The sequence below is a fragment of the Arvicanthis niloticus genome, chromosome 30, assembly GCF_011762505.2.
Source record: "Arvicanthis niloticus isolate mArvNil1 chromosome 30, mArvNil1.pat.X, whole genome shotgun sequence".
Classification (NCBI taxonomy): Eukaryota; Metazoa; Chordata; class Mammalia; order Rodentia; family Muridae; genus Arvicanthis; species Arvicanthis niloticus.
Genome location: NC_133438.1, coordinates 8,938,715 through 8,963,967, shown reverse-complemented (window position 1 = coordinate 8,963,967; position 25,253 = coordinate 8,938,715). Strand labels below are relative to the sequence as shown.

General features: G+C 39.3%; 1 protein-coding gene across 1 annotated transcript in view; it reads right to left on the bottom strand.

The window, feature by feature from the left end:
• The window catches only part of LOC143440927 (uncharacterized), a 28,125-nt gene extending 10,145 nt beyond the window's left edge, over positions 1-17,980 (bottom strand). The window contains exons 1-3 of the mRNA XM_076927851.1: positions 17,846-17,980; positions 15,643-16,531; positions 235-297 (exon numbers count right to left, since the gene is read on the bottom strand). Coding sequence (XP_076783966.1) covers positions 235-297; positions 15,643-15,679 — 100 coding nt within the window. The 5' untranslated portion in view covers positions 15,680-16,531; positions 17,846-17,980. The remainder of the gene's footprint in view (positions 1-234; positions 298-15,642; positions 16,532-17,845) is intronic.
• Positions 17,981-25,253: the final 7,273 nt, after the last annotated feature.

The window sequence follows — 25,253 nt, the reverse complement described above, 5'->3', positions numbered from 1 at the left end:
GAAATTTATGTCCTCACAGTATACAATTCAGTGAAAATACAAAAGGCACAAGGCAGTTCTTGTCCCATTTGAAGTGAAAAAATCTAAAGTCTCAATTTTGATCACTGGAGAAGAACAAAGATAAATTACAGAAACGAAACACTTTAGATAACATTACCAGAGGTAGAGAACTAAAGTCTCAGATGGTTTAAAGACTAATAGGGATTTCAAAAAAAATGTGGAAAGGGCACTAACCTGAGGAGCATTTATGAGAGAAGCATTCATTCTTCTTGTTACTCTTCTCTGAAAAAGTAAAAGCTAAAATAAATACAACTCTGTTATGAACAATGCTAAACCATATAAAAACACATAAAAAGGAAAATTATACCAGTAAACTTGACAACATTCCTACAGACAGGAGAGCATGGAATGGTATATTTAATGTGGCAAGGAAATTACTACAATCTGTGGGCGTTTTCAAACCTTAGCAGGTACCAGGAACAGATATAGAGTGTATGTAAACCACCTGCAAAAACCTACTACTCAGGGCTATTACTGGGAACTTATGATTCAAGAACTAGAGTCAGAGGCAAATGGCTAGTGGGGCCCTAATGGATGCCTAGCATTAAATAAAGTTCATTAGCTATCACACTAGAACACAATATATGACCCTTTGGTCATGTTTCATTTCATTCTACCCGGCAGATACAGTACATCTCTTTTCCATGTGTGTCCTGTTGTCTTGTACAGACACAGATTCTACCTGTCAAATAGCATATTTTGCTCAAATTGATAAATCATCATCAGGTCGAGTTACAGCCATTTCCATCATCATCTAAGAAGGCTTTACATTGTTTCTGAGGTAAAATGTATCTTTTCAATTCCTCTTCCTTTCAATGAGAAATTCTTTTCTAAGTTGCATAGATACCTTTGTGTGAGAATATTAACCACTGAAATCCATGTGAACCCATTTATAAGGAGCATATTACAATTCAGGACACACCTGTCTTTAAATGTCATGTCCATGTGCGGAATGTTCTAAGCCAGTGGTTCTAGGCCTTTCTAATGCTGAGATCTTTTAATCCAGTACAAGGAACTCATGAATCAATACATGGACATGGGACAAGCCCATCTATAGACTGACAGGATGTGGCATATCAGTTCATAAAACCATCAGAAATATATGATTTATGGTAGAATTAAGTGACCCCTGTGAAAGGGTCAATTGACACTTCTCACAGGGTCAAGACCCTCAGGTTGAGAATTGTTCTAGGCAATGCAAAGCCAGAATCATTAAGAGGCAGGCATGGCAGAAACTCTCTGATGACTGCTACTCCTAAGAGGCTATGCATAGACATAAAGTAAACCATTTCAGGGTATACTCTTGGGATGATTCACACATTATGTCTGATCCATCAAAATTCTACCACTGTTGGAGTCATCTTCCTAAACATGCATATGTCTAGGTTTTGGGGTTGTTCCAGGCAGATCTCAGGTTCCAAATTATTAATAAATACTCTGCAAGTGACACCCCTCAGTTCCTAGGGGCTCTGGATTTCATTTATGATGATGACCCTGGCAATTTCACATGAAAGTAAAAATGTGTGACATGGGTCTTGTGCTATATATACCTATACATATACATTCATACACAGCCATACAAATGTATGTAAAGATATATATATATATATGTCTCAAAAATAAGAACTTACTCTGAATGTTGAAATAGTATTACTACAGAAAGTTGTCATGACCATGATAGTAGCATGTATGTAATTCTTTTTATGTATTGTATTGACCCTATGTTTCTCTCATAACAAATACTTCTCCAGACATTTAACAACCACTTAGATAATCTTTTTCTATGTCACTACCAAAATTGTTTAGTGTGATAATGGGAAATAGCAGGTGGATGTCATTGTGTGGAAAGTCATACAAAAGTAATGAGAATTGAAGAGGGAAAAGGATGATTTTTCTAGAAACAAGTGAACATCAACCTTTTATGATGTAAAATTAGGCCAGGCGATGAGCAAGTGCTAACACACTGTCTCCACTAACAATGTTTGAGGACTGGACAGATTGAGCAATGAATTCTCCAATTCTTTTAGAAAAACCTGTAATCATCTTGCACAGAGGATATTGCAGAATACTGACAGAAACAGAAAGTTAGACAGTCATCACACAAAGCTGACTTTACCTTGACTTTAAGAAAAGGAAATGAACAAAAAAATACTTATAAATAAAAAAAAGATCATAGAGCAGTTACAAGGATGTACACTGACACAGAGATTCTCTCTAACTCATACAGAAGGGGAATGAATTGATTTCATTCCAATGATTTAAGAGTGTTTCAAGACCCACAAAACAAACTGTTCGAGGCAAGAATATGTAAAATCAGTGAGGGAAGAATCCCAACCCTGTCAAAATATCCAAGAAAATCTTGGGGCAAAATGTCTCATTAGTTCACTATAAGAGCAATGAAGAAATGAGAACAGAAGGAACATACCTCAGTATAATCAAGATAGCCAACATTCTTTTTTATTGTATATTATATTTACATTTCAGATTTTATCCCCTTACCCCATTCCTCCCACCAACCAGGAACCTCCTTTCCCATCCTTCTCCTCTTGTTTCTATGAGGATGTGCCCCTACCTACCCACAACTCCCACCTCCCCACCCTAGAATTTCCCCACACTCAGTGTTTAGCCTTCATGAGACCAAGGATCTCCTCTCCCACCTATGCCTGACAAGGCCATCCTCCCCTACATTTACAGATGGAGTCATGGGTCCCTCCCTATGTGCTCCCAAGCTGGTGGTTTAGACCCTGGGGACCTCTGATTGGTTGGTATTGCTGCTCTCCTCATGGGGCCACAAACCCTTTAAGCTCCTTCAGTCTTCCCTGTAACTTCTCTATTCAGAACCCCTTGATAAGATCAGTAGTTAGCTATGAGCATCTGCCTCTGAATATGACAGACTCTGGCAGACCTCCAAGCAGACAGCTATAACAGGCTTTTGTCAACATCCACTTCCTGACAGCCACATCAGTGTCTACCTTTGGTGATTGCACCTGTAATAGATACCCAGGTGTAATAGTCTCTAGACAGCCCCTCCTTCAGTTTCTGTTCCACACTTTGTTTCCACATTGGCTCCCTTGAGTATTTTGTTGCTCCTTCTAAGTAGGACCAAGGCACCCACACTTGGTCTTCCTTCTTCATGAGCTTAATGTGGTCTGTGAGTTGAATCTTGGCTATTTCAAGCTTTTGGGCTAATATCCACTTCTCAATGAGTAAACATAATGTGTGTTCTTTTGTGATTGGGTTATCTCACTCAGGATGATATTTTCTAGTCCTATCCACTTACCTAAGAATTTCTCAAATTCATTATTTTTAATAGCTGAGTAATACTCCATTGTGTAAATGTACCACATTTTTTGTATCCATTCCTCTGTTGAAGGACATCTGGGTTCTTTCCAGCTTCTGGCTATTATAAATAAGGCTGCTATGAACATAGTGGAGCATGTGTCCTTGTTATATGTTGGAGCATCTTCTGGGTATATGCCCAGGAGTGGTATAGCTGGATCCTCAGGTAATGCTATGTCCAATTTTCTGAGGAACCGCCAGGCTGATTTCCAGAGTGGTTGTACCAGTTTGCAATCCCACCAACAATGGAGGAGTGTTCCTCTTTCTCCACATCCTCACCAGCATCTACTATCACATGAGTTTTTGAACTTAGCTATTCTTAACGGTGTAAGATGGTTATCTCAGAAGTGTTTTGATTTGCCTTTCCCTGATGACTAAGAATGTTGAGCATGTCTTAACATTCTTCTCGGCCATTCCAGTTCCATCAGTTGAGAACTCTTTGTTTAGCTCTGTACACCATTTTTAATAGGGTTGTTTGGTTGTCTGGGGTCCAATATCTTGCATTCTTTGTATATATTGGATTTTAGCCCTCTATCAGATGTAGGATTGGTAATGATCTTTTCCCAATCTGTTGGTTGCCGTTTTGTCCTATTGACAATGTCCTTTGCCTTACAAAAGCTTTGCAATTTTATGAGGTCTCATTTGTCAATTCTTGATCTTAGAGCTTAAGCCATTGGTGTTCTGTTCAGGAACTTTTCTCCTTTTTTTGTTTTTTTTATTGGATATTTTATTTATTTACATTTCAGATGTTATCCCCTCTCCGCATCCCCCTCAGAAAAACCCCTAAACCATCCCTCCTCCTCCTTTTTACTTTTTTAACATTTTAATCACATGCATGTATGAAGGTCAGTTCTAAGTTGAAGAATTTCAACAGATGCAAATAGTGGAGAACAAGCTTAACAGGATGACCAAAATATCTGAGCTTGCTTCCCTGTCCTAGCCCAAAGTCATTTTCATGCCTGAATCCTACTTCTTTGTTCTAGCCAAAGGTTTATATTCTTGCCTATAATTACTTCGTTCTAGCCTAAGATTTAGATTCCTGCCTGAATGTACTTCTTTGTTCTAGCCTAGGATTTAGATTCCTGCCTGTAATTACTTCTTTATTCTAGCCTAATATCTGATTCCTGCCTGCAGCCCATTTCCTTGTCCTTGAATAGGTGACACTTGTGCTGAGGGCTTACAAATATAAGAACATGTCAATCTGAAATAGTATATTAAAATATATTAGTAAGGTTGTGTAGAAATTCACACAGAAACACACATAGACACACACACACACATACACACATGCACACACACACTAAAGACTCAAGATATCCAATGAATCAAGGACACAGATTTGGTTCTGTGAAGAGACAAAATATCTAAGAAAAATTTTTCTCCCTACTCCAAACTAAAAAAGTAAAGCCCCTGGTAAGAGAATTAGAGATGAACAGGGGTCACTGAAATGTATGCCAGGGACAACAATGATACCTTATGTAGTGGTGTAGAAAATCAGTCACACATACACACACACACACACACACACACACACACACACACACACACACACACAGGAATTGCGAAGGAAATAAACTCTTAGAAATAAGTGAACAATTCAACCTACTAAGTTATAAACCTAAAAATGGCATTAAACAGTACTGAGACTGAAGCAGGAAGTCTTTGCCTTACCAATGTGTGAGGAATACAAAGATTCAGCCGTGGCAAGGCCTTACTCTTGGCAAACACTCAACCTGGCTTTCCTATCTACTAGTCTTTCAGCTTACCTTCCATGATTCACTTGTCAGTTCTCAGAACTTCAAACAAGGCCTCATAGCAACCCAACTTAGTAACGCTTCCTCCTGATCTCTAGATTTAGCCAACATCCTGCTAGATAGATGTTTTTAGAACCCCTGGTAATGGCAAGGCTTTCTGAGAATAACTTAGTTAGACCCCACAGCTGCAGCTAGCTTCCTCCACCTGTAAAGCCCTCTTTCCTTTCCTACCCCTCACCATATCCTGTTTTCCGAGGATATAACCTGTGTGAACAATAAAAAATTTGCCAGCTTGATCAGACTTCTTGACTTGCTGTGCCTCCTTATTTTCTCGTGCATCTCAGTCCTTTCCACAGGGTCTAAGGGTCCCACTTGATTGTCCAGCTGGCCTGGACACACACACACACACACACACACAAAGGAATTGTGAAAGAAATTACAAACTATTACAAGTAAGTGAACAAAACAACCTACCAAGTTATAAACCTAAAAATGGCATTAAGCAGTACTGAGACTGAAGAAGGAAATGTTTGCCTTACCAATGTCTGAGGAATACACAGATTCAGCACATAGTCATCCATTCTTTTAGACAAATCTCATTCTAATACCACAAGAAGAAAATAGTATCAAACACACAAAAAAAGGAACACCAGAAAGTCATCACACATACCTAGGTTTACCTCAACACAAAAAGCAGTTAAGCCCAAATACACAGAAATAAAAATCATGGACCAGTTGCCAAGGATGGACACAGATAAAGAGACTGTCTGTAAGTGACATGAGAACAAAATACAAGCTGACATAATGCCAAGAATGTAAGATTCTTTTAGCACTCATGAGTTAATAAATGTAAGACACCAAATATGTATCCTCAGAAGAAACATGACCATTTCAAGAGATCCCTAAAACACCTTCGGCTAAATAGCACATTGGCTTATTATAAAAACTCTGAAGAATGTGAGAATATGAGAAATATACATCAGGACAATGAATACAATGAGATACAAACATATGAATATACACTAGAAAGGAAATACATAAAGATACAGAGAATGAAGAGTCTTTTGACTTTGAATATAAGCCTACATTAAACAAATACACAATGCAGAGAAACCATACCAACGCTAGAAATGTGGACGAGGCTTTAAGCCACGTTCAAACATTAGTAGACATGAAGCAACTCATAGAGAAGAAGAACTTTATAAATGTACAGAATGCAGGAAGCCCTTTGGCATGTCATAACTCATGTGTAGACTTTGATGTATGTAGCTACATGCACTACATGCATCATGGGGAAGAAACCTGACAACTGTACAGAATGTGGAAATTGCTCTTATCACGCCTCAGATTTAGAAAAACAATACAGAATCCATACTGCAGAGAAACCATTACAAATATAATGATTGTGATAAATCCTTCTCCCGATGCTCAGGTATTAGAAAACATCAGAAATTCATACAGCAGAGGAAAATTCCAAGTGTAACAAATGTTCCAAAGGATATATCCAGAAACAACAACTTAGGAGACATTGGACAATCCATACAGGAGAGAAGCTTTATAAATCCCATGAATGTGAGAAATCCTTTACCATTGATTCAGCTCTTAAATTACACAAAAACATTCATATAGATGAGAACTTTACAAATGAAATGAATATGGCAACAGTTTTATGAAGCAACATCATCCTTTACCCATCTGCTCTGCTTGCATACAGGTAAGCTTCTTTTTTCTATCCAATCTTATCTATTCACTGAGCCCTCTGGGCCAAGCCAAGCTGCCCTGAGCAGCCTGTAACCTCAGGGAGACTTCTATTCTCCTCCCACTTCTTCCCCCACATTCACCAAACCTCAAAATCCTAATCCATACAGGTAAGTTACCCTTCGCCCTCCCATATTCCCTGCTTGCTGAGATCTCTGGGCATGGCCATATTGCCCAGAGTAGGCAGCTATCCCAGGAGGACATCCATTCTTCCACTACCTCTTAACCCATCTTCATCAGAACTGAGTCTCCTAAACCACACAGGAGAGGTTCCCTTCCCCCACCCATCTTCCCTGTTCTCTGAGCCATCCTGGCCATGCCAAGCTGCCCTGAGCAGACTGCTAGCACAGGGGTCCCTCAATTCTCCTGCCACCTCTCCACCCACCTTCACTGGACCTGTGGCTCCTGAACCATACAAACCTGCAGGCCCTGAAACATACAGAGAAAGGATACCCATCAGAGGCCTGACACGTCAGAACCATTGAGGTTAACTCATCCCAATATTTACTACAAGAACACCCAGAATATCTCACAAGGAGGAATAAAATAGTCATAAGAGTCAGATGGAGGGAGGGAACTGGGATGTAAGGAGAATGAGGAGGAAAATAGAGGATTCAACATCAGGTGTGAGGAAGGATAGGAGAAATGGATAGATGTAGGACCATGAAAGGACTCTGGTAGAGCACTGGCTTTGAGATTGCCGGAGACCCAACGGGTGTCCATTGCCTGTGTAGGGAAGGCACATATCTTGCTATGCCCCCGATTCCAGACTCCTGACATGTGGCCTAGGATCTCCATTTGATCTGTGCCTTGTAGTCATGTAGGGCTACAGGTAGAAGGTGTGACTACAGGCCTCAGTCTTAGAGAGATTTCCATATTAATGAGTTACCTAAAGGCCAGAGGGCATAGCTAATTAAGTTATTCCCTCCCAGATCCTTTCCTTCCCCCTATTTAAGTCAGGCCCACCCAAGCCTAAATAGGGGTGCACATCTAGACTATCTATCATACACCATGTCAATAGAGCTCCTGGAATCCCGGACTTTCTCCTGTTTCTGGTGTTGTTGTTGTGGAGGACCTCTCTGTATTCCAGCCATGGGGACCACCTCTTGAACAACTAGCCCATCCAAGCCAAGCACTTCCTGATGGGCTTGGCGCCAGAACTCTCTCCTTCTCCTTGTCTATCTCTACTTGCCCAGGCAGGCCACTTCTCACAGTGCTGCTCTTGCATGTTCCAGCCTCCACCTCCTTTCTGCTGCTGTCTCAGTGGTGTCTTGAGAGCCCTAGAATGGCGCCCAGGCCTCTGGGCCCACTGGAGCGTTCTGCCTCGCCCTGTGGAAACCAGGCTGAGTTTACTCCCCACCCTGGTGGAAGCCCCCAATGTGTCTGCTTGGCATGGTGTAAGAGGAACACAGCCAAGCTTCCCATGCTCACTGGACCTTGCTCAGGACTTTAGCTTTTCCCTCGCAGATAGATGGTCATGGAAATGAATGAAAATCTCCAACTGACAGGAGTGAAGAGGTGGGGTCATCTTCAGGATGAGACAGAGATCTGGGATAAGGGAGGCACCCAATTATCAATGGGGGTGACATCAGCTGTGAGTCACATCACTGGGGATAATGAACCTAAAGAGGCCACCTCCTGTAACCAGGCAGGATCTCCAGTGGAGCGAGAGAGACACCAAACCATCCACAAAATTTTCAACCCTAAATTCATCCTGTCCACAAGTAAGCCAGCCACTGGCGATGGAGCAGGGACCAAGGGAATGGCCAGTAACTGACCCAACTTGAGACACACCCCATAGACAAGCACCAATCCCTGACACTATTAAGGATACTCTGTTATGCTTGCAGATAGAAGCATATTGTCCTTTGAGAGGCTCCATCAAGCAGCTGACTCTGACAGATACAGACAGTCACACCCAAACAGTGGATGGACCTTGGGAACTACTTGGGAACAGGAGGAAGGATTGGTGGCCCCAAAATAAACAGAAACTCGACAGGGAGACCAAAAGAGTCAACTAAACTAAACTTTTGCTGGTTTCAGAGTCTGAACCAAAGAGCATACACAGGCTGGACCTAGGCATCCTAACTCATATGTAGCAGAAGTGTAGCTTAGTCTTGATGTGGGTCCCAAACCACTGGCACAGGCTATCCCAAAAGCTATTGCTTGTATATGGAATATACTCTTATAGATGGGTTGCTTTGTCTGATGTCAGTGGGAGAGAAAACTTCTAGCCTTGCAGAAACTTGAAGTACCATGGTAGGGAGATACCCAGTTGGGCCGTCACCTGCTCAGAAGGTGAAGGAAAAGGGGAAAAGAATTGTGGGAGAAGGTAATGGGGGAGTACAGTGAGCTGGATATAAAGTGAATACATTAAAAGATAGTAATAAATGAATAAAATTAAAAAAATTAGGAGCCATCAATTTATACAAGAGATAAACCTTATGGATGCACTGGATGTGAGAAGTCCTTTCAGTTGGTTCAGGTCTTAGAAGCCATCAGAATATTCACCCAGGAGAAACACCTAAGAAAAGTAGGGGATGTGGGAAATTGTTTACCGATCCCTCATCTATTAAAAAGATCTGATAATTAAAAGCAATAAATTCTGAGAATAAGAGTAGACCATAGAGGATTAGGCAGGGTATCTGAACAAGACTTCAAAACTAAGTTATAAGATAGATGATGATTTACTTCTTGGTAAATAAATTCCAATTGTTTGGTAAGCATAAGAAAAATACTTGCTACTATTAACTGGCTTGCTTAAACATTCTTAATCAATGACAAAAGAATTACTGTTTTGTGGTTATGATAAACTTCTGGAAAGAAAGAAATATGGAAAATGTTTAGTTAGGTATGAGCTTAAATGAAGAATAGATAGTAATTCTGTTGTAATAATTTTAATTTGCTTTCAAAGAATATGTTTGTGGTGATTGTTCTTACAGAGCATGTAACTTGTGGCAATATGAAAATCATTTTCCTAGAGATCACTGCCCTAGGTGGTTAAAAAGAATAAAAGAAAATATAAAGTTGTTACAGTCAGCACTTTAGAGTTTGCTCCATACCCCAATGTGTGCATATGCATATATGTATATGTAAAATAGGTTGAGGCAGCTTTTTAGAGCTATGATCTATCCATCCAATATGTCTGTCTGTCTGTCTGCTATGTAAAATTATTGAGCTTGTCTTGCTTCATTCACTCAATATGCATGTGTGTGTGTGTGTCTGTGTGCATGTGTGTGCATGTGTCCGTGCATCTGTGCCTGTGTGCATGCACATGTATAATTTTTAGTGTTTTTCTCTTTTCATTCTCTTCAGCCCCCAAAGATTTGCCAGTTAAAAGGGATGCCAGTGTCAGTGGTCAATCTTTATTCCCTCAGAGAAAAGTCAGCAGAGTGATCAATTGTTTACTCCACAGTCAGCACTCCTCAGTTTATCCTGTGTTCTTGAAGCTGGCTTTGGCACAAAAGTATGATAATGTGGATCAAATTTAACTTACTTTTTCAATGTCAAATAGGTCATGATGATGAACAGAAAATGGAGAATCTGAGAAATGCCCTGTTGTGTAGTAATATCCAGGAGACTGAAATATTCCATCCTGATAGGAAGCTGATTAAGATAGGTAATAAACCACTAAACATAGCTTCAACAAAATCCCTCAATCTGATAGGATTCACTATGTTTAACTCGCATGAAGAAACTCATACCAATCAAGCTGCTTAGATGTGGCTTTAAGGAACTGAGCCAGGAAGATGGGATACCCTTTAAACTATGGGTATGATTGCAGGTGAGCAATGTGCTCCAGGATTCCACTGTGCATAACCTGTATCCCATGCTACCTTAGAGTCATGATGGAAATTATATTTGAGTTACTTTTGTTCTCGAAAATGGCTTCTTCCTCATAATACTAAGAGTTTAAACTCAATAAAGCTCATTGGTTTAACAAGCTGGACTCAGTGGCATGCATATTTGGTTCTGTTAACAGTTCCATTTTTGGATGAGTAGATGCATATTCATTTTGCATCTCCCCAGAAAGTGACCCTTAAGCACCATGTAATGACCCCATTTGATTTTGCTCCAAATTTCATATACACCAGAAAATTGGTGTTAGAGAAAATATATATGTGTGTATGTGTGTCAACTAAATTAGGATAGATTGTTTATGCTCACTGTTCCAGGCTTACTCTAATATACGTTCTTGGTCCTGTTAAAGGCCAAACAAATAGAATGTACCCTTAGGAAGCCTTAGAGAGGAAGCTGGTTTCTTTGTTGCATTCAGGGAAGAGAGAGAGAGAGAGAGAGAGAGAGAGAGAGAGAGAGAGAGAGAGAGAGAGAGAGAGAGAGAAGACTGCAGGGAGATGAATGAAACTATGCTTACAAACTGTCAGTGAGAGACATCAGCCAAACTGGGCTATGTGTACACATGCCTCTGTACTAAAGCTAAGACCCATTGATGGAGTCATGCTCCTTTGAATCTCTGACCAGTGCTCCCCACTTATGATGACATTATGGCTTGTTTTCCTTCAGAAATTCCAATCTACGAGTCCCTCAAAAACGATGAAATTTTAAATGTTTTAACTTCTTTAAACAACGCTACTATTGTAACATAGCAGAAAATTCATCATGAAATAAAACTCATGCAAATGTTGTAAGAAAATTATTATCACCATAATTCCTTGTTAGTCCATCTATGCAAATATCAAGAAACCATGAAACTCAAAAGAGATAACCTATGAATACAATGTATACATGTGAATGCAGACCTTAGAACTACCCAAGAGTGTGTGTGAACATCATTTTGACATACTGATAAATGTTCAGGAAGTATTTATTCAAAAACCAAATTAGAATATTGGTACTAAAAATAGTGGGACTCGGAAATTTAAGACCTTAGACAGGGTAGTGTGGTACAGAGCATGAAATCATACCATTCTATAAAATTTTCAGGGATTTCAGTGCAAAATGACACTCATATTCAATAAATATAAAAATGTTGAACTAACCCACACATGGCAACAACTGGCTATGAAAGTGTATCACTGTGTTCTGAATTGTTAATTACTGAGCTGGGACTGACAGGCTAGCAGGATGTGTAAATGTTTGTCCATTCCTCACCTGCCCAAAAGAAAGGCAATCTGCCATGGAGGAGGAATCTCTCCAAGTATGGTAATAGCTGTTTTGTATGCAAAGTAAGTGTGGCATTACAGCAAGAAAGGCTGTAGGCTGGAGCTGGGGAAGGCAGGAGGAGGCGAAGACGGAGGGAGAGTTGGACAGGACAGAAGAGAAGAACAGGGAGGTAGAGCAGTGAGAGACACATGGAGAGATAAAATGGCAGGTTAATTTAGACAGGCTAGCTGAGGGAGTTTCCCAGCAACCAGGCAAACAGCCTTATAATATACAGATATCTCTGTTTCTTTATCACCAACTTCCAAGAGGGACCCCAAAAGCCCTGCAATAAGAAAATATCATTTACAAACAGTAAGATTTGAACACATAACAATAAGTATTAATTGCTGCCGAAGCAAAGATAATGAACCTGAGACAGGAAACAGTGGAAACTTAGGTCTCTGGACTGCACCTTAAGAATCTGGAGATTGTAACCCACTGGACAGACTCCTGGGATGACAATTTCAGGTGTTCCATGAATCAAGGCTCCTCTGCTTGATGACCTTGATATGACTTTCTTAATTATTCATAAACATCCACAAAGTTGTTGACATTAACAATGAAACGACAGCTCACACCGTACCCTTTATACACTATTACCATATACAATTCTGGTCTATGATGGCAACGGGCATAAGAAGTCTGCAGAGCAAGTCCATGTCAGCCTGACAGCTGGAGCTGTGGAAAGCAGCCTGTGAATGTGAGATTGATGAGTATCAGTGGGACAGGGACAAGCACTTTATCAGAATAAGGATGGAGAAATGCAGCAGAGCCTATGCAGGCTTAGAAAATTCAGCAGCATGTCCAGACATGATGACTCAAAGATAACTTCCATCATGAAACTGTAAGCTAGCATTAGATATAGGTTATGCATAGTGGAATCCTGAAGCACACTGCTCACCTGATATCATACCCACAGGATAAAGCGTATCCTATCTCCATGGCTCGGTTCCTTCAAGCCACATCTAAGCAGGAGCCAGGGTACCTGAACTAAGTGTAGTGGAATGAATATGCTTGGCCCAGAAAGAAGATAAGAGACCTGAAGAGAACAAGCAGAATATAACACTGGTCCTACTTCCAGACAACTCCAAAACAACAGAAAGAAAGGATTCTGGTAGGACTATGTTGATAACCAGGAATTCCCTCATTTCTGGGAAGCTTTAGACATTACAGAGAGTATGTATATGTATATGTATACACACACAAAGCAGGTAAATACAAAGGATGTATCAGGCATTCTATAAGAATATCCTTACATACAAAAAATCATTACTGTATTTCTCCAACATCACATCTGTGTACAATGTCCTCTGAGCACAGCCTAAACCTTCCCATTCTCCCTGTGAACATTCCACAACCCATGCCTGAATATTAAAAAAACTACAATTGACAACTATTCCTTTATTATAAGCTGTATCACAAAATGCTTTCTGATGTAAAAAGAGATCTAAGATATTAGAGATAGTTTTGTGGTATAGGTGAGGTATGACATTATTTCAAAGATCAAAGTTTTCTAGAAGTGCTAAATAGAATTCCCAGGAGTTAAGCTCTGCTGTCTGCGATAAACAATGTATAGAATTACTACACTGTGTACATTCAGAAAGTCTTTCTTCACAATGAGTTTTCTCAGCAGCAGAAAAAGGATTTGATACCATCACTACAATTTTAGTTTTCTTTTTAGTTCAGAGTCTGTAATGTCTTTTAAAATGCAATTGAGTCTGAAAAGATGGTTCAGTGGTTAAAAGCACTGTCTGGTTTTCCAGAGATCATGAGTTCAATTACAAGCAACTACACAGTACATCATAACCATGCACAATGTGATCTGAAGTCCTCATCTGGCAGGCACATATGCAGACGTACATTCAGAAAGAGTAGTCATACTATAAATAAATCTACATAAAATAAATAAATCTATTGTGAAAAAGTAAAAATACAAATAGAATTTTAACAGATATTTTGAGGGTTATACAGCAATTAATGAAATTGACTTAAGGGAATACAATGGTTCAATATAACAGACTTGTCTCTCAGCAGAGATTAATGTACTAACAAAGGAATGTTCACCTCCTCGAAACTAAAGCAGAGACTCTCTGTATTAGAACTAGACCGAAAGGGGGACACTGCACGTATGACAAGGACATCAGTGTTATCTTATTCAGTGCTAAACAAAGTCATACAAAAGTGAATCAGAATTGAAGAGTTCCTATAAATAAAGGAATAAATCAACCTCATAAAATATAAAATGACAACAGGCATCAAGCGAATGTACAGACTGAACCAGGAAGCTTTACCTCTAACAGTGTCTGAGGACTGGACAGATTAGCAGGGAACTCTCCTTTATTTAGACAAAGCCTATACTAAAGGCAAACATAGAATATTGTCATGAACACAAAGAAGAGGAACATTAGAAAGTCATTATGCAAAACTGGTGTCACCTGGACACACAGAAGGTGAGCCCAAATGAACATATGGAGAGAAAAATCACAAACCAGTTGCCATGATTTACAGACACAGAGACTGTTCTAAATTACACTGAAATAGAAGGAAAGCTGAGTTCACACCAAAAATGCAAGACTGTTTCAATACTTACAAACTAATCAATGTCAGACAACAAGTAAGTAGACTCAGTGAGAGAAGAAAAACTACTATGTCAATAGATACATGAAAGCCCTGAGCTAAACTATAGCATTTGCACAGTACAAAAGCTTTCAAGAATGTGAGGACAGAAGGAACATAGCTCAGAATAATAAAGGCAAAGAGATAGAAAAGTAAAGCAAACAGTACAAAACAAGGAAACTAATTAATCCACTCTAACCAGGACTCACTCAACACAGTGCATCAGTTAGTTAGTACACATATCAAGGACAGAGAAAACTTATTCAAAAAGCAAGTGACACTTCTTGAGAAAAATAAAATAACAACTCAGACCAGACAACTCACCCTGACAACAAACACCTAGGACACCCTGTTTGGAGCATTCACAGTTTCAAAAAACTGCTATGTAGACCTGAAGCAGGGGGTAGAGGTATCAATGGCCATACCCAGACTTGGATCCTGTGTGCTACAATCACAATATGGAAGGCCTACTCATTGTTGTAATAGTGGTGTCACAGATTATTCTGTGTATAACAGAAGGTTTTCTGGTGCAATCTGAGGGCAGTTGCACAGAAAAAAGACAAAGACTATGGCCTATACTGGAAACCAGGCCAAAAGCCAACAATAAGGAGTACCATAGACCTTACAAGGGAATCCACTACTGACATTTGGTGGTACATGTTCAAATGTCTCCGTTGACAACCACAGCCTGGTGCTGCTTTCAGTCTGGGTCAAAGAAACTGTTTAATGGGCAACAGTCATTCCCAAGCCTCAAAACTAACCAAATACTGAGAATACCTGACTGCTTACTGTACAACCTATAACCAGAAATCCATATTACCACACATAAAATTGTTATTCTCAGTGAAAATTTCTAGAATCATTAATTAAAGAGAAACTGGAAAAATCCAATTTCAAATCCACTTTCTATTATCACTTCAGCCTCCCCTCTTGCTGTATTCCTCTAACATACCTGGCTCCTTGGCTAGAGTCTCCTCTGTCTTCACCATCCAGGGCTCTTAGTTCTGATTCACAGGTGAGCAGATCTGGCTGAGTGGGAAACCCTCATATGGGAAAAGGATTGTGCAGAAAGCACCTGAGCTTTTCATAAAACAAAAATGAAAGAAGCTCACGTATGCCAAAAGAATAAACACAATGGAAAGAGAAAAATACCATGATAAATGTTACTGCAAGCAAGTGAAAGACTTGTATAATAAACACTTCAATTCTTTGAAGAAACTGAAGACAAAATTAAAGGAGAGAAAGATCCATGCTCATGGAGCAAGAGGATTAAGATCTTAAAAAAATAGCCATCCTGCCAAGAGCATTCAGATTCAAGGCATTCCTCATGCAAATTCCAACACAAGTCTTCATGGTTTTCAATTGGCCATTGCACTTTCTTACATAAATGAAAGGTGTACTATAGCTAAAACAATCCTGAACAATAAAACAACTTCTAGAGTTCTCTCAACATCCCCAATTTCAAGTTTTCTACAAAAACTACAGGATTAAAAACCTCAAAAAATATTGGCAGAAAAAGACACACTGATCAATGAATATGAATTGAAGACCAAGATATAAATATATTTGGCCATCTGATTTTTGATAAAAAAAAAAAAACAGAAATACAAACTGAAAAAAGATAACATCTTCAAAAGTGGTGCTGGTCTAACTGTCTGCATGTAGAAGAATGCAAATGGATCCATACTTACTGTTATGCCCAGATATCACCAGGAATCCAACTCCTAACAAAACCAAAGCAGCTTTATTTAAGCTGGAGCTTGGACCCTCCAACCTCTCCAGTGCAGTAGATGGGTGGTGAAGCCTTGCCTTGTTGTCACCCCTACAGCAGTATTTCCAACCTGACAGGTACATGATTGATTGACATTTGAAAATTGCAGCTTGACACATTTCTATTGGCTAGTAATGATTTCACTTGCTATAAACAGTGGTTGCTTGCTTAAGCAATCTCTTTTGAGACATCTGGACGTCTTGGTACTTTTCTCCTGAGAGCTAATTGGCTATCACTGGGGAAGGAGTGGGGGATGCTATGGATGTCTCAGTTCCTGGAAAAGTTGAGGGTTTTTCAGTAACTAAGTTCAATCTAAGGGCAGGTTAAACATAACATGGAATCTAAAAGTAGCATGGGGTTTGTGCAGCTAAGCAGAGCCATTCACTTATAACTCAGCACAAACCTGGAGTGCAAGCAGGTCAAAGGCCTCAGTATAAAACCAAACAGATTGATTCTTTGTGTAAGCCTCCAGAGGTGACCTGGGAAGACAGTTCGCTATGCTCTTGTCACAGAAAGTCCCCACAAAATCATGCAAATCAAGAGGTTCAAACCTTCCTGTTCACTTTAAGAACACCTGGGAAATTGCCCAAGCCATCAAGGGTATGCATATCCACAAAGTGTATCTGAAGGATGTCACTTTAAAGAAGCAATGGACACCATTCCATCAGTATAATGGTAGGTAGTAGGTGTGACCAGACCAATATCGGGTCTGGACACAGGGACGGGGGCCTAAAAAGAGTGCTGAATTATTGCTGCACATGCTTAAAGACACAGAGAGTAATTCTGAACTTAAGGGTTTGGACTTAGATCCTCTAGTCATTTAACATATCCAGTGAACAAGGCACCTGAGATGCGCAGGTGAACCTACAGAGCGACTCTAATGAAAAATTTCATGGTCACTAAAAAGTATACTTAATAACTATTAGTGTTTACACCCATAATTGTAGCTAGCGCTCGATAAAGTATATTTTTGGGTTCGACAAATCTGCACTGGTTCCTCCTAAAATATTACATACAAAGCTCTCTGGGGGGTGCCTATTAAGCAGGCTCCAAAGGCATTTTCTTGAATAAGCAATTAGTAAAACAAGGCAGTGAGAAAGCAAGACGGAATTTACTTTCCACTCTCTTTGTAATTGCCACATTAGGAAATAGAAGATAGTGCAACTGCTCCTTTATGAGGTTCCTTTATGATTGCTGGTAACTGTAGGATAAATTTAAAAAAAAAAAAAAAAAGCGCGATAAACCCAAGTTCATAGGATCTCAAGTTTCTGACAACTGCTAAGACATCCACAACAAAATTGTGAGAGCACCTCCTAAGAGCAGCTGCGGAAAACACCCCCCTGCTCCGCTCCCGCCCGTTTCCCAGCCCCGCAGCTCCTCTGACCTGGGAGGTTCCAGGGTCCCCAGGCTGCGGTTCCCGCCGCTGCGCTGCCGACTGCTGACTCTCCCAGGCCCGCGGTCGGGAAACTGCATCTGAAGAGACTTTTCCGGGGTCCAAAGAGAACTGGGAGGCGGAAACCGGAAGATAGCAAGATGATTGGGCAAAGTTCCTGTCACTCTGGCCTAGATCATTCAAAATGCTCTCCTAGACCCGCCCACTAAAACATGGATGCGGTCACGTGATTCGCCTGAGCCTTTTACCCACAAGAGCTTTCTCTTTCTTTATTACTATTGTAGACCCCTCCCTTCTTTTTCCCTGTTGTTGTCAATGTCCTGCTCCTGCCAGTAGCCCTGCCCCAGGGATTCCGTTCCGTCCCTCTCAGTCTTAGGCAGCCTGCCACACAGCTCCAGCTGTTAGGCTTTCCTGGACCTGCTCTGCACAGCCTCCCTACATGCTTGCTGACAGCCTAGACAAGAACTGGTTCTGGTAGGACTCTGCACCCCGATATCTGACAGTGAGTTCTGAAACCCTCAGATGATAGATAGGCAGCCTAACTTCTTAGATTGGAATAAAAGCCTCCTGGGCTACAAATGCACAACAAAATATAACCGACAGCCTGAATTCTGATTTCTTATGTTGCATTCACAAACACAATACTAAAAATGAGTCACAAAGTTTGTCTCCCTTTCAAAACAAGTGTTAAAACATACATGAAGTACCAGAAGGACCACTGAGATGAAAATGTGCATAAAGACAAATGGGACTGAGAATGATGAGAGGGTGCTCTGTGAGCTCTCTGGGGAGCCCCAGGGACTCGGGTCACTCTGTAGAAACAGCAAACAGTACAACAGGGCAGTTGGAAAGCCTGGATAAAGTTAAATTCCGAGAGAGATTTGTCCTGGCCACAATAGCGAGGAAAATAGATAATGTAAATACTTTGCATGAATATTTTCCTGTAAATAGTCTGACAACCATAACATGAATGAAAAATCACCATAAGCCCCAGTGCATGTAAGAGAAGATATAATGATAGCAAAACAGAATTTTGATAGCCAGAAAAAGTAAAATACTGTCGTGAGTTTATAGAACTTAAAATTTTATGTACGCAGGATTTATGGAGAAGATCAGGATGGCAAGAAAAATGGATCTAGCAATATTTGAATTTTCAAGGGAAAGGCCATTTGTGCCTGGCACATCACTTTATCACTCTGGTCTGTAACATACAAGCTGGAATTTGGATAAGGAATGCATTGAAGATGAATATTTCTTTTGGTAGGGTAGCCAGTTTTACTATGTTGTTCCTTCTCATCCATGAACATGGCAGTTCTTTCCATGTTCTAGTATCATCTTCAATTTCTTCCTTCAAAAACTTGAATTTTTAAAAATGCAATTCTTTCACTTCCTTGCAATGTGTTGAGGAGAATATTTCATTCCAACTGTTGTTTCTACCCAGCTTTTGATTATTCATTTCCAAGGTAACAGACACACAGTCTTTATAATACACCTTTATCAGTGCTAAACCTGTGAAGCTACCTATCATCTATGCTATTATCATGTCTGTTTCCCAGCTATTAATCCCATGATATTTTGCCACATTTTATCTGGGCTGCTTATAACTCCAAATAGCCAGCCAACATGGCCATTATTCTGAGACTCAGACCATGGTGGCTTTCTCTGCCTCCACCTTCTTCATTCTCCCCATGATTCTTCTCTTACACGCTCCCCCCACCCTATTTCTTTTCTGCACATCTATTAGCTGTAGGCATCTCTATTCACCAGTAAGTGAAACTTGGAGAGCAAGGTTACAGAGCATCACCAGGGTACCTGCAGAATCTCTGATACCTAGCAGGCAACCAGGCCTTGAGGACACTATTTAGCATTACAGTGTAAGCAAAAGACAAAACATCAACACCATTATAGAGTTAGCACCAACATACTTTATGTTTTTTGAGGCCATTGTAAAAGGTGTTGTTTTCCTGATTTTTTCCTTATTTGGTTTGTCATTTGTATATTGGAAGGCTGTTGATTTTTTGTGCATTAATATTGTATTCAGCTATTTGGGGGAAAGTGTTTATGAGTTATAGAAGTTCCCTGGTGGAAATTCTTGTTTCACTTATGTATGCTATCATATCATTTGCACATAGGGTATGTTTACTTCTTTACTTGCCAGGCAAATTGTACCTTCTGGATCTTCAGCTGTCACAGTACTCTAGCTCAGACTTCAAGTACTATATTGAAGAGAGAGAGAGAGAGAGAGAGAGAGAGAGAGAGAGAGAGAGAGAGAGAGAGAGAGGATATCCTCGGCTTGCTCATGACTTAACTGCAGTTGTTTGAGTTTCTTTGCATCTAATTTGACCCTGGTTCAAGGCTTGCTGTAAGCTGATTTTATTATGTTCAGTTATGTCCCTCAAATCTTCTGTCTCTACAGGACATTTATGATGAAATGGTGTTTGATTTTGTCAAAGGCCATTTCTGCATGTGATGAAATCATCGTGTCTTTTTTTTTTTCAGGAGTTCTTTTAGTTTGATGGATTACATTTATTGATTTTGTATATTGAATTATCCCTTCCTCTCTGAGACAAAGCCTGCTTGATCGTCTTCAGTAATATTTTTATTTGTTCTTGGAAGTATTTTATGGGTATTTTTGCATGTATATTCATAAGGTTCTCTAATTCTCTTTGTGCTTTTGTATCTGGGTAACTGGACCCTCATAAAGTGAATTTGGTGACGTTCTTTCAGTTCATGTTTTGTGGGATAATTTGAGGAATATTAATTTTAACTATTCTATGAAAGTTATAGAATTCTGTGCTGAAATTATTCGGCCCTGGGTTTCTGTGGTTTGGAGACTTTTAATGACTGCTTTTATTTCACTGTGGGTTAGTTAAATAGGTCTCTTTGTTTATCTGATGTTGGTTTCACTTTGGAACCGGGTACCTAAGATTAAAATCATCTGTCTCCTTTTGATTTTACCAACTTGTTGGAGTAGAAGTTTTAACATATGTCTTGTGATTCTCCAAATTTTCTCAATGTCTGTTATTATGTCTGCATTTTTGTTTCTGGTTGTATTAATTTGGGTACTTTCTCTCCACCTTTTAATTAGTTTGGATAAGGGTTTGTCTGGCTTGTTGAATTTGTCAAAGAACCAACTCTTTGTTTCAATGATTGATTGTGTTACTCACTATGTTTCTATTTTATTATTATTCAGTCAAGAGTTTGATTCTCTCGCACTGTCTACTCCTTTTGGATGTGATTACTTTTTCACATGTGAGAGTTTTAGTTGTGCTGATCAGTTGTTTTATGACATCTCTTCAGTTTTAGGTTGTTTTTATACTTCTCTCTTGACCCATTTTTAAATCAATACAGAGATGTTCTCTTTGTACGTATTAATGAGCATGATGTAACTGAATTCTTTATGCTTTAAGTTGGGATCAATGGACTGACAGCCCACTGGCTTCATGAGACAGCTAAATCCTTTCCAAATCATAAGTTTCTGAAACGTCTTCCCTCATGTCAATATTGCTAACAGTGTAATGCTACATATTTGACTTGTAATCATGGAAGTTTGTGAGGGAAAAATAAAGAGTTTTTATAGTGTCACTTAATTTGCATAGTGTAGAAAATGACTTTATTCACCTTCCCACTAAATCTCTCCAGAGTGACTTACTATGTCAGAAGTTTGAAATATTTCATATGTGTATACCATGCAGAATGAATTGCACTTTTACTTTAACTAGTGTTACTTGCATGGGGCATTTTATTTTACTTCATTAATTTCTTTGTTTGTTCACTTTACATTCTGATCTCAGCCTTCTTACTCTTCTATTACCAGTCCCCTCCCCACCACCTCTCCGACCCAGGTCCCCCTTTCCATCAATTTTCTCTATCTATTTTCTTTACTCTGCTGAGTTAGATGCAAGCATCCTCTCTTGGGCCCTCCTTGTAACTCAGCTTTCATTCTGTAGATTGTGCCATGGTTATCCTCTACTTTATGGCTAATATCCATGTATAAGTGAGAACATATCATGTGTGTCCTTCTGAGTCTGGGAAACCTCATTCAGGATGATATTTTCTAGTTCCATTCATTTGCCTGCAAATTTCATGATGTTCTTGGTTTTAATAGCTCAAAAGTATTTCATCTTGTAAATGCAACACATTTTCTTTATCCATTCTACAGTTGAGGGAAATCTGACTTGTTTTCAGTGTCTGTCTATTACAACTAAAGCCGATGTGAAATAGTTGAGCAAGAATTTTTATGGCATGGCATAGCATCTTTTGGATAAATACCCAGAGTGGTATAGCTAGGTATTGGTTAGAGGTATTCCCAGTTTTCTGAGAAACCATCAAATTGATTTCCAAAGTGGTTGTACAACTTTTCCCTTCCACCTTCAAAAAAGGAATGTTTCCCTTGCTCCACATCTTCACCAGCATATGATGTCACTTGAGCTTTAGATTTTAGCTGTTCCCACTTGTATAATATGGAATATCTGGCTTGTCTTCATTTGTATTTCCCTGAAGACTAAGAATGGTGAACATTTCTTTAAGTGCTTCTTGATCATTAGAGATTTGTTTGTTGAGAACTTCTGTGTTCAGCTTTGTATCCATTTTTTAATTGGTTATTTAGTTTCTTGGTGTTCAATTTGTTGAGTTCTTTATATATTTTGAATATTAGCCCTCTGTCAGATGCAGGGTTGGTAAAGATTTTTTCCTAGTTGGTTGGCTGCCATTTTGTCCTATTGACAGTGTCCTTTGCCTCACAGAAAATTTTTTAGGTTCATGAGGTCACATTTAGTAATTATTCATCTTAGCATTTGCAATTTGTCCAGGAAGTTTTTATATTATTTATGGGTATTGTGAAGATTGTTGTTTCCCTAATTTCTTACTGAACCTGATTGTCATTTGTATAAAGAAATGCTACAACTGTTTTTGGAATTAATTTTGTATCCTGCTACACTGCTAACAGGGCTATTTTATTTAATACAAAAGCTCTCTAGAGATGCTACAGAGATGGTTCAGAAGGAAAGAGCACTAGATGATCTTCCATGGGACTGACACTTGGTTCCCAGCACCTACATCATGCTACAAAAAAATTCTACCTTCAGTTCTATCAGACTTAATGCTCTCTACTTAATTCTGAATTAATTAATTCTAATTAATTCGTGAATACAGTAATGCAAGTATAGTCTTACACTTAAAATAAAAAGAAAGTTAATTTTAATAAGGATTATGTTGAGCAGGGCAAAGTGGCACATGACTTTAATCCCAGCACATGTTAGGCATAGACAGGCAAATTTCTGTGAGTTCCAGGCCAGCCTAGTCTACAGAGAAAGTTCCAAAGCAGCCAGAGCTACACACACACACACACACACACACACACACACACAAACACACACACAGTCTCCAAATAAATCAAATAAATAGGGGCTAGAGAGATGGTTCAGCAAAGATCACTTAATGTTCTTCCCGAGGTCCTGATTTCAAGTTCCAGCAACTACATGGTGGCTTACAACCATAATGGCAAATGATTCCCTCTTCTGGTGTGTCAGAGGAGAGCAGCAGTCTACTCACATACGTAAAATATTTTTTTTTTTAGAAGATCAATTGAATAAGTCAAAAGAATACTATCCAGAACAGTCATGCTTTATCTTGTATTTCCTATCTCTGTGAAAATAGGATGATTGTGATGATAGTCTCACAATCAGCAAGCTTGTAATGAATATAAAATACACATTTGAAGTCTGCATGTAGAAATGTAACTCTATAAAGGCTGTATTGGTATCAAACACAGTGTCTCCTCTCAGATGGAGAAATTATAATGAGAAAAACTGTACTTCCAAATTCTATAACTGTCGATCCTGTTGAAATATGGACTCTAGATCAATCCTGTCTGCAGTTGGGTCCCAAATGACTGTATTCTAAAATGCTCAGTTCAGATGCTAAGGCCTATATGCAGAGCCACACCCTTCCTTAAAAAATGGAATGCAGAATACATGTACGAGTCAAAATTCATGGATAGGTGGAATTTGGCGTGCTGGGGTTTTGGGGGGCTAATGGGTTCTGAGTCCCCTGGGTTCCCCATGGATGTGGGCCTTTAGGAGGGTCCCTTACCAGTTACCCTGTGTTCATTAGAACTCATGGGATGCCTTCAGGCTGTGGTGTCCTCAGGGCAGCAGATCTGCAGGGTAGAACACGCCTGCTGGAAGAGCTCTACATCATTTTCATAGAATTCAAAGTACTTGTTATGAAGGCAGAGTAACCAGGAGACAAAATAATGGTATCTCAGTCCTAAGACCAATGAAAATATGTGTGTTCTTATGGTTTTTAGCAACCCCTGTGAGAGGTTCATTCCATCCTCAGTGCTGTTGCTACCCACATCTTAGTAAACATTGCTCTAATATTCATTTTATGTTACAAGTTTGCAGAAAATATTAATGGCTTTCGAACATTTTTTTGTGGGAGACATTTTCTGGGGAGATACAACATATATATCCATCTACCCATCCCAAGTAGAAATTGAAAACAATCAAGTCCAACTTGTTGAACCAATTATCTTTATTGGAGTTTTATACAGGACTCAGGGGAAAGAGTCAGTAAGTGAGAGCCTGAGGGACTAAAAGACAATTGCTATCCTGAAATTTAAAACCATCATATGATACAAGTTATAAATACCGGATACTAGGAGAAAACTGCATATCCATAGGCATATCTACAGGATAGAGAGCATCCTATATTTGAGGCTCAGTTTGTTAAATCCACTTTAAGAAGTATAATTGGTCTATGTATCTTAATTTGAGTTAAGCACACAAGTGCTGTCAGTTTTACTCTAGTTTGAGACATGTATTTCCCAGCTGCTCTTTGAAATAGATCATTTCAGTCTCCGGGAACCTTTATACAATTCCATGTTCTTCTAGCTTCACCATCGTGTCTTTATTATGACATAGTTGAAAGTGAACAAGTAAAAACTTTAATGAAATATTTCCTTCATTGTCACATTTTCAGTTTCTCTCAGCATAAACCCTGGGTAGATTCTAAGATTTGAGCATTAATTACACACTTTCACAAGTTTCTCACATACATAATAAACAATTCTTTAGTGTGGAGCCTCAAGTGTTGCAAAGGATACAGCTTGGATAAAGCACACACCACATTTTTCCCCCCAGTGGACACTTGTTTTCTGACTAAAAATTTCCAGGTATTTTCTTAGTTCTGAGATTTGGGTTGTCTGAGGTTTTTCTCCTGTCTGCATTCTTTGATGATCCAACAGTAATTGGTCTGTGTGTTTATAAGTACTCTCAAATATGTGTTTTCTGATGAATTCTAAGATGACGTTCCTTGGGCATGGTTTTTCTCATTGATTTCACTTGTGAAGTTTTTCTACTGTAAGCATTCTCTGATGAGTGCTAAGACTGTTTCT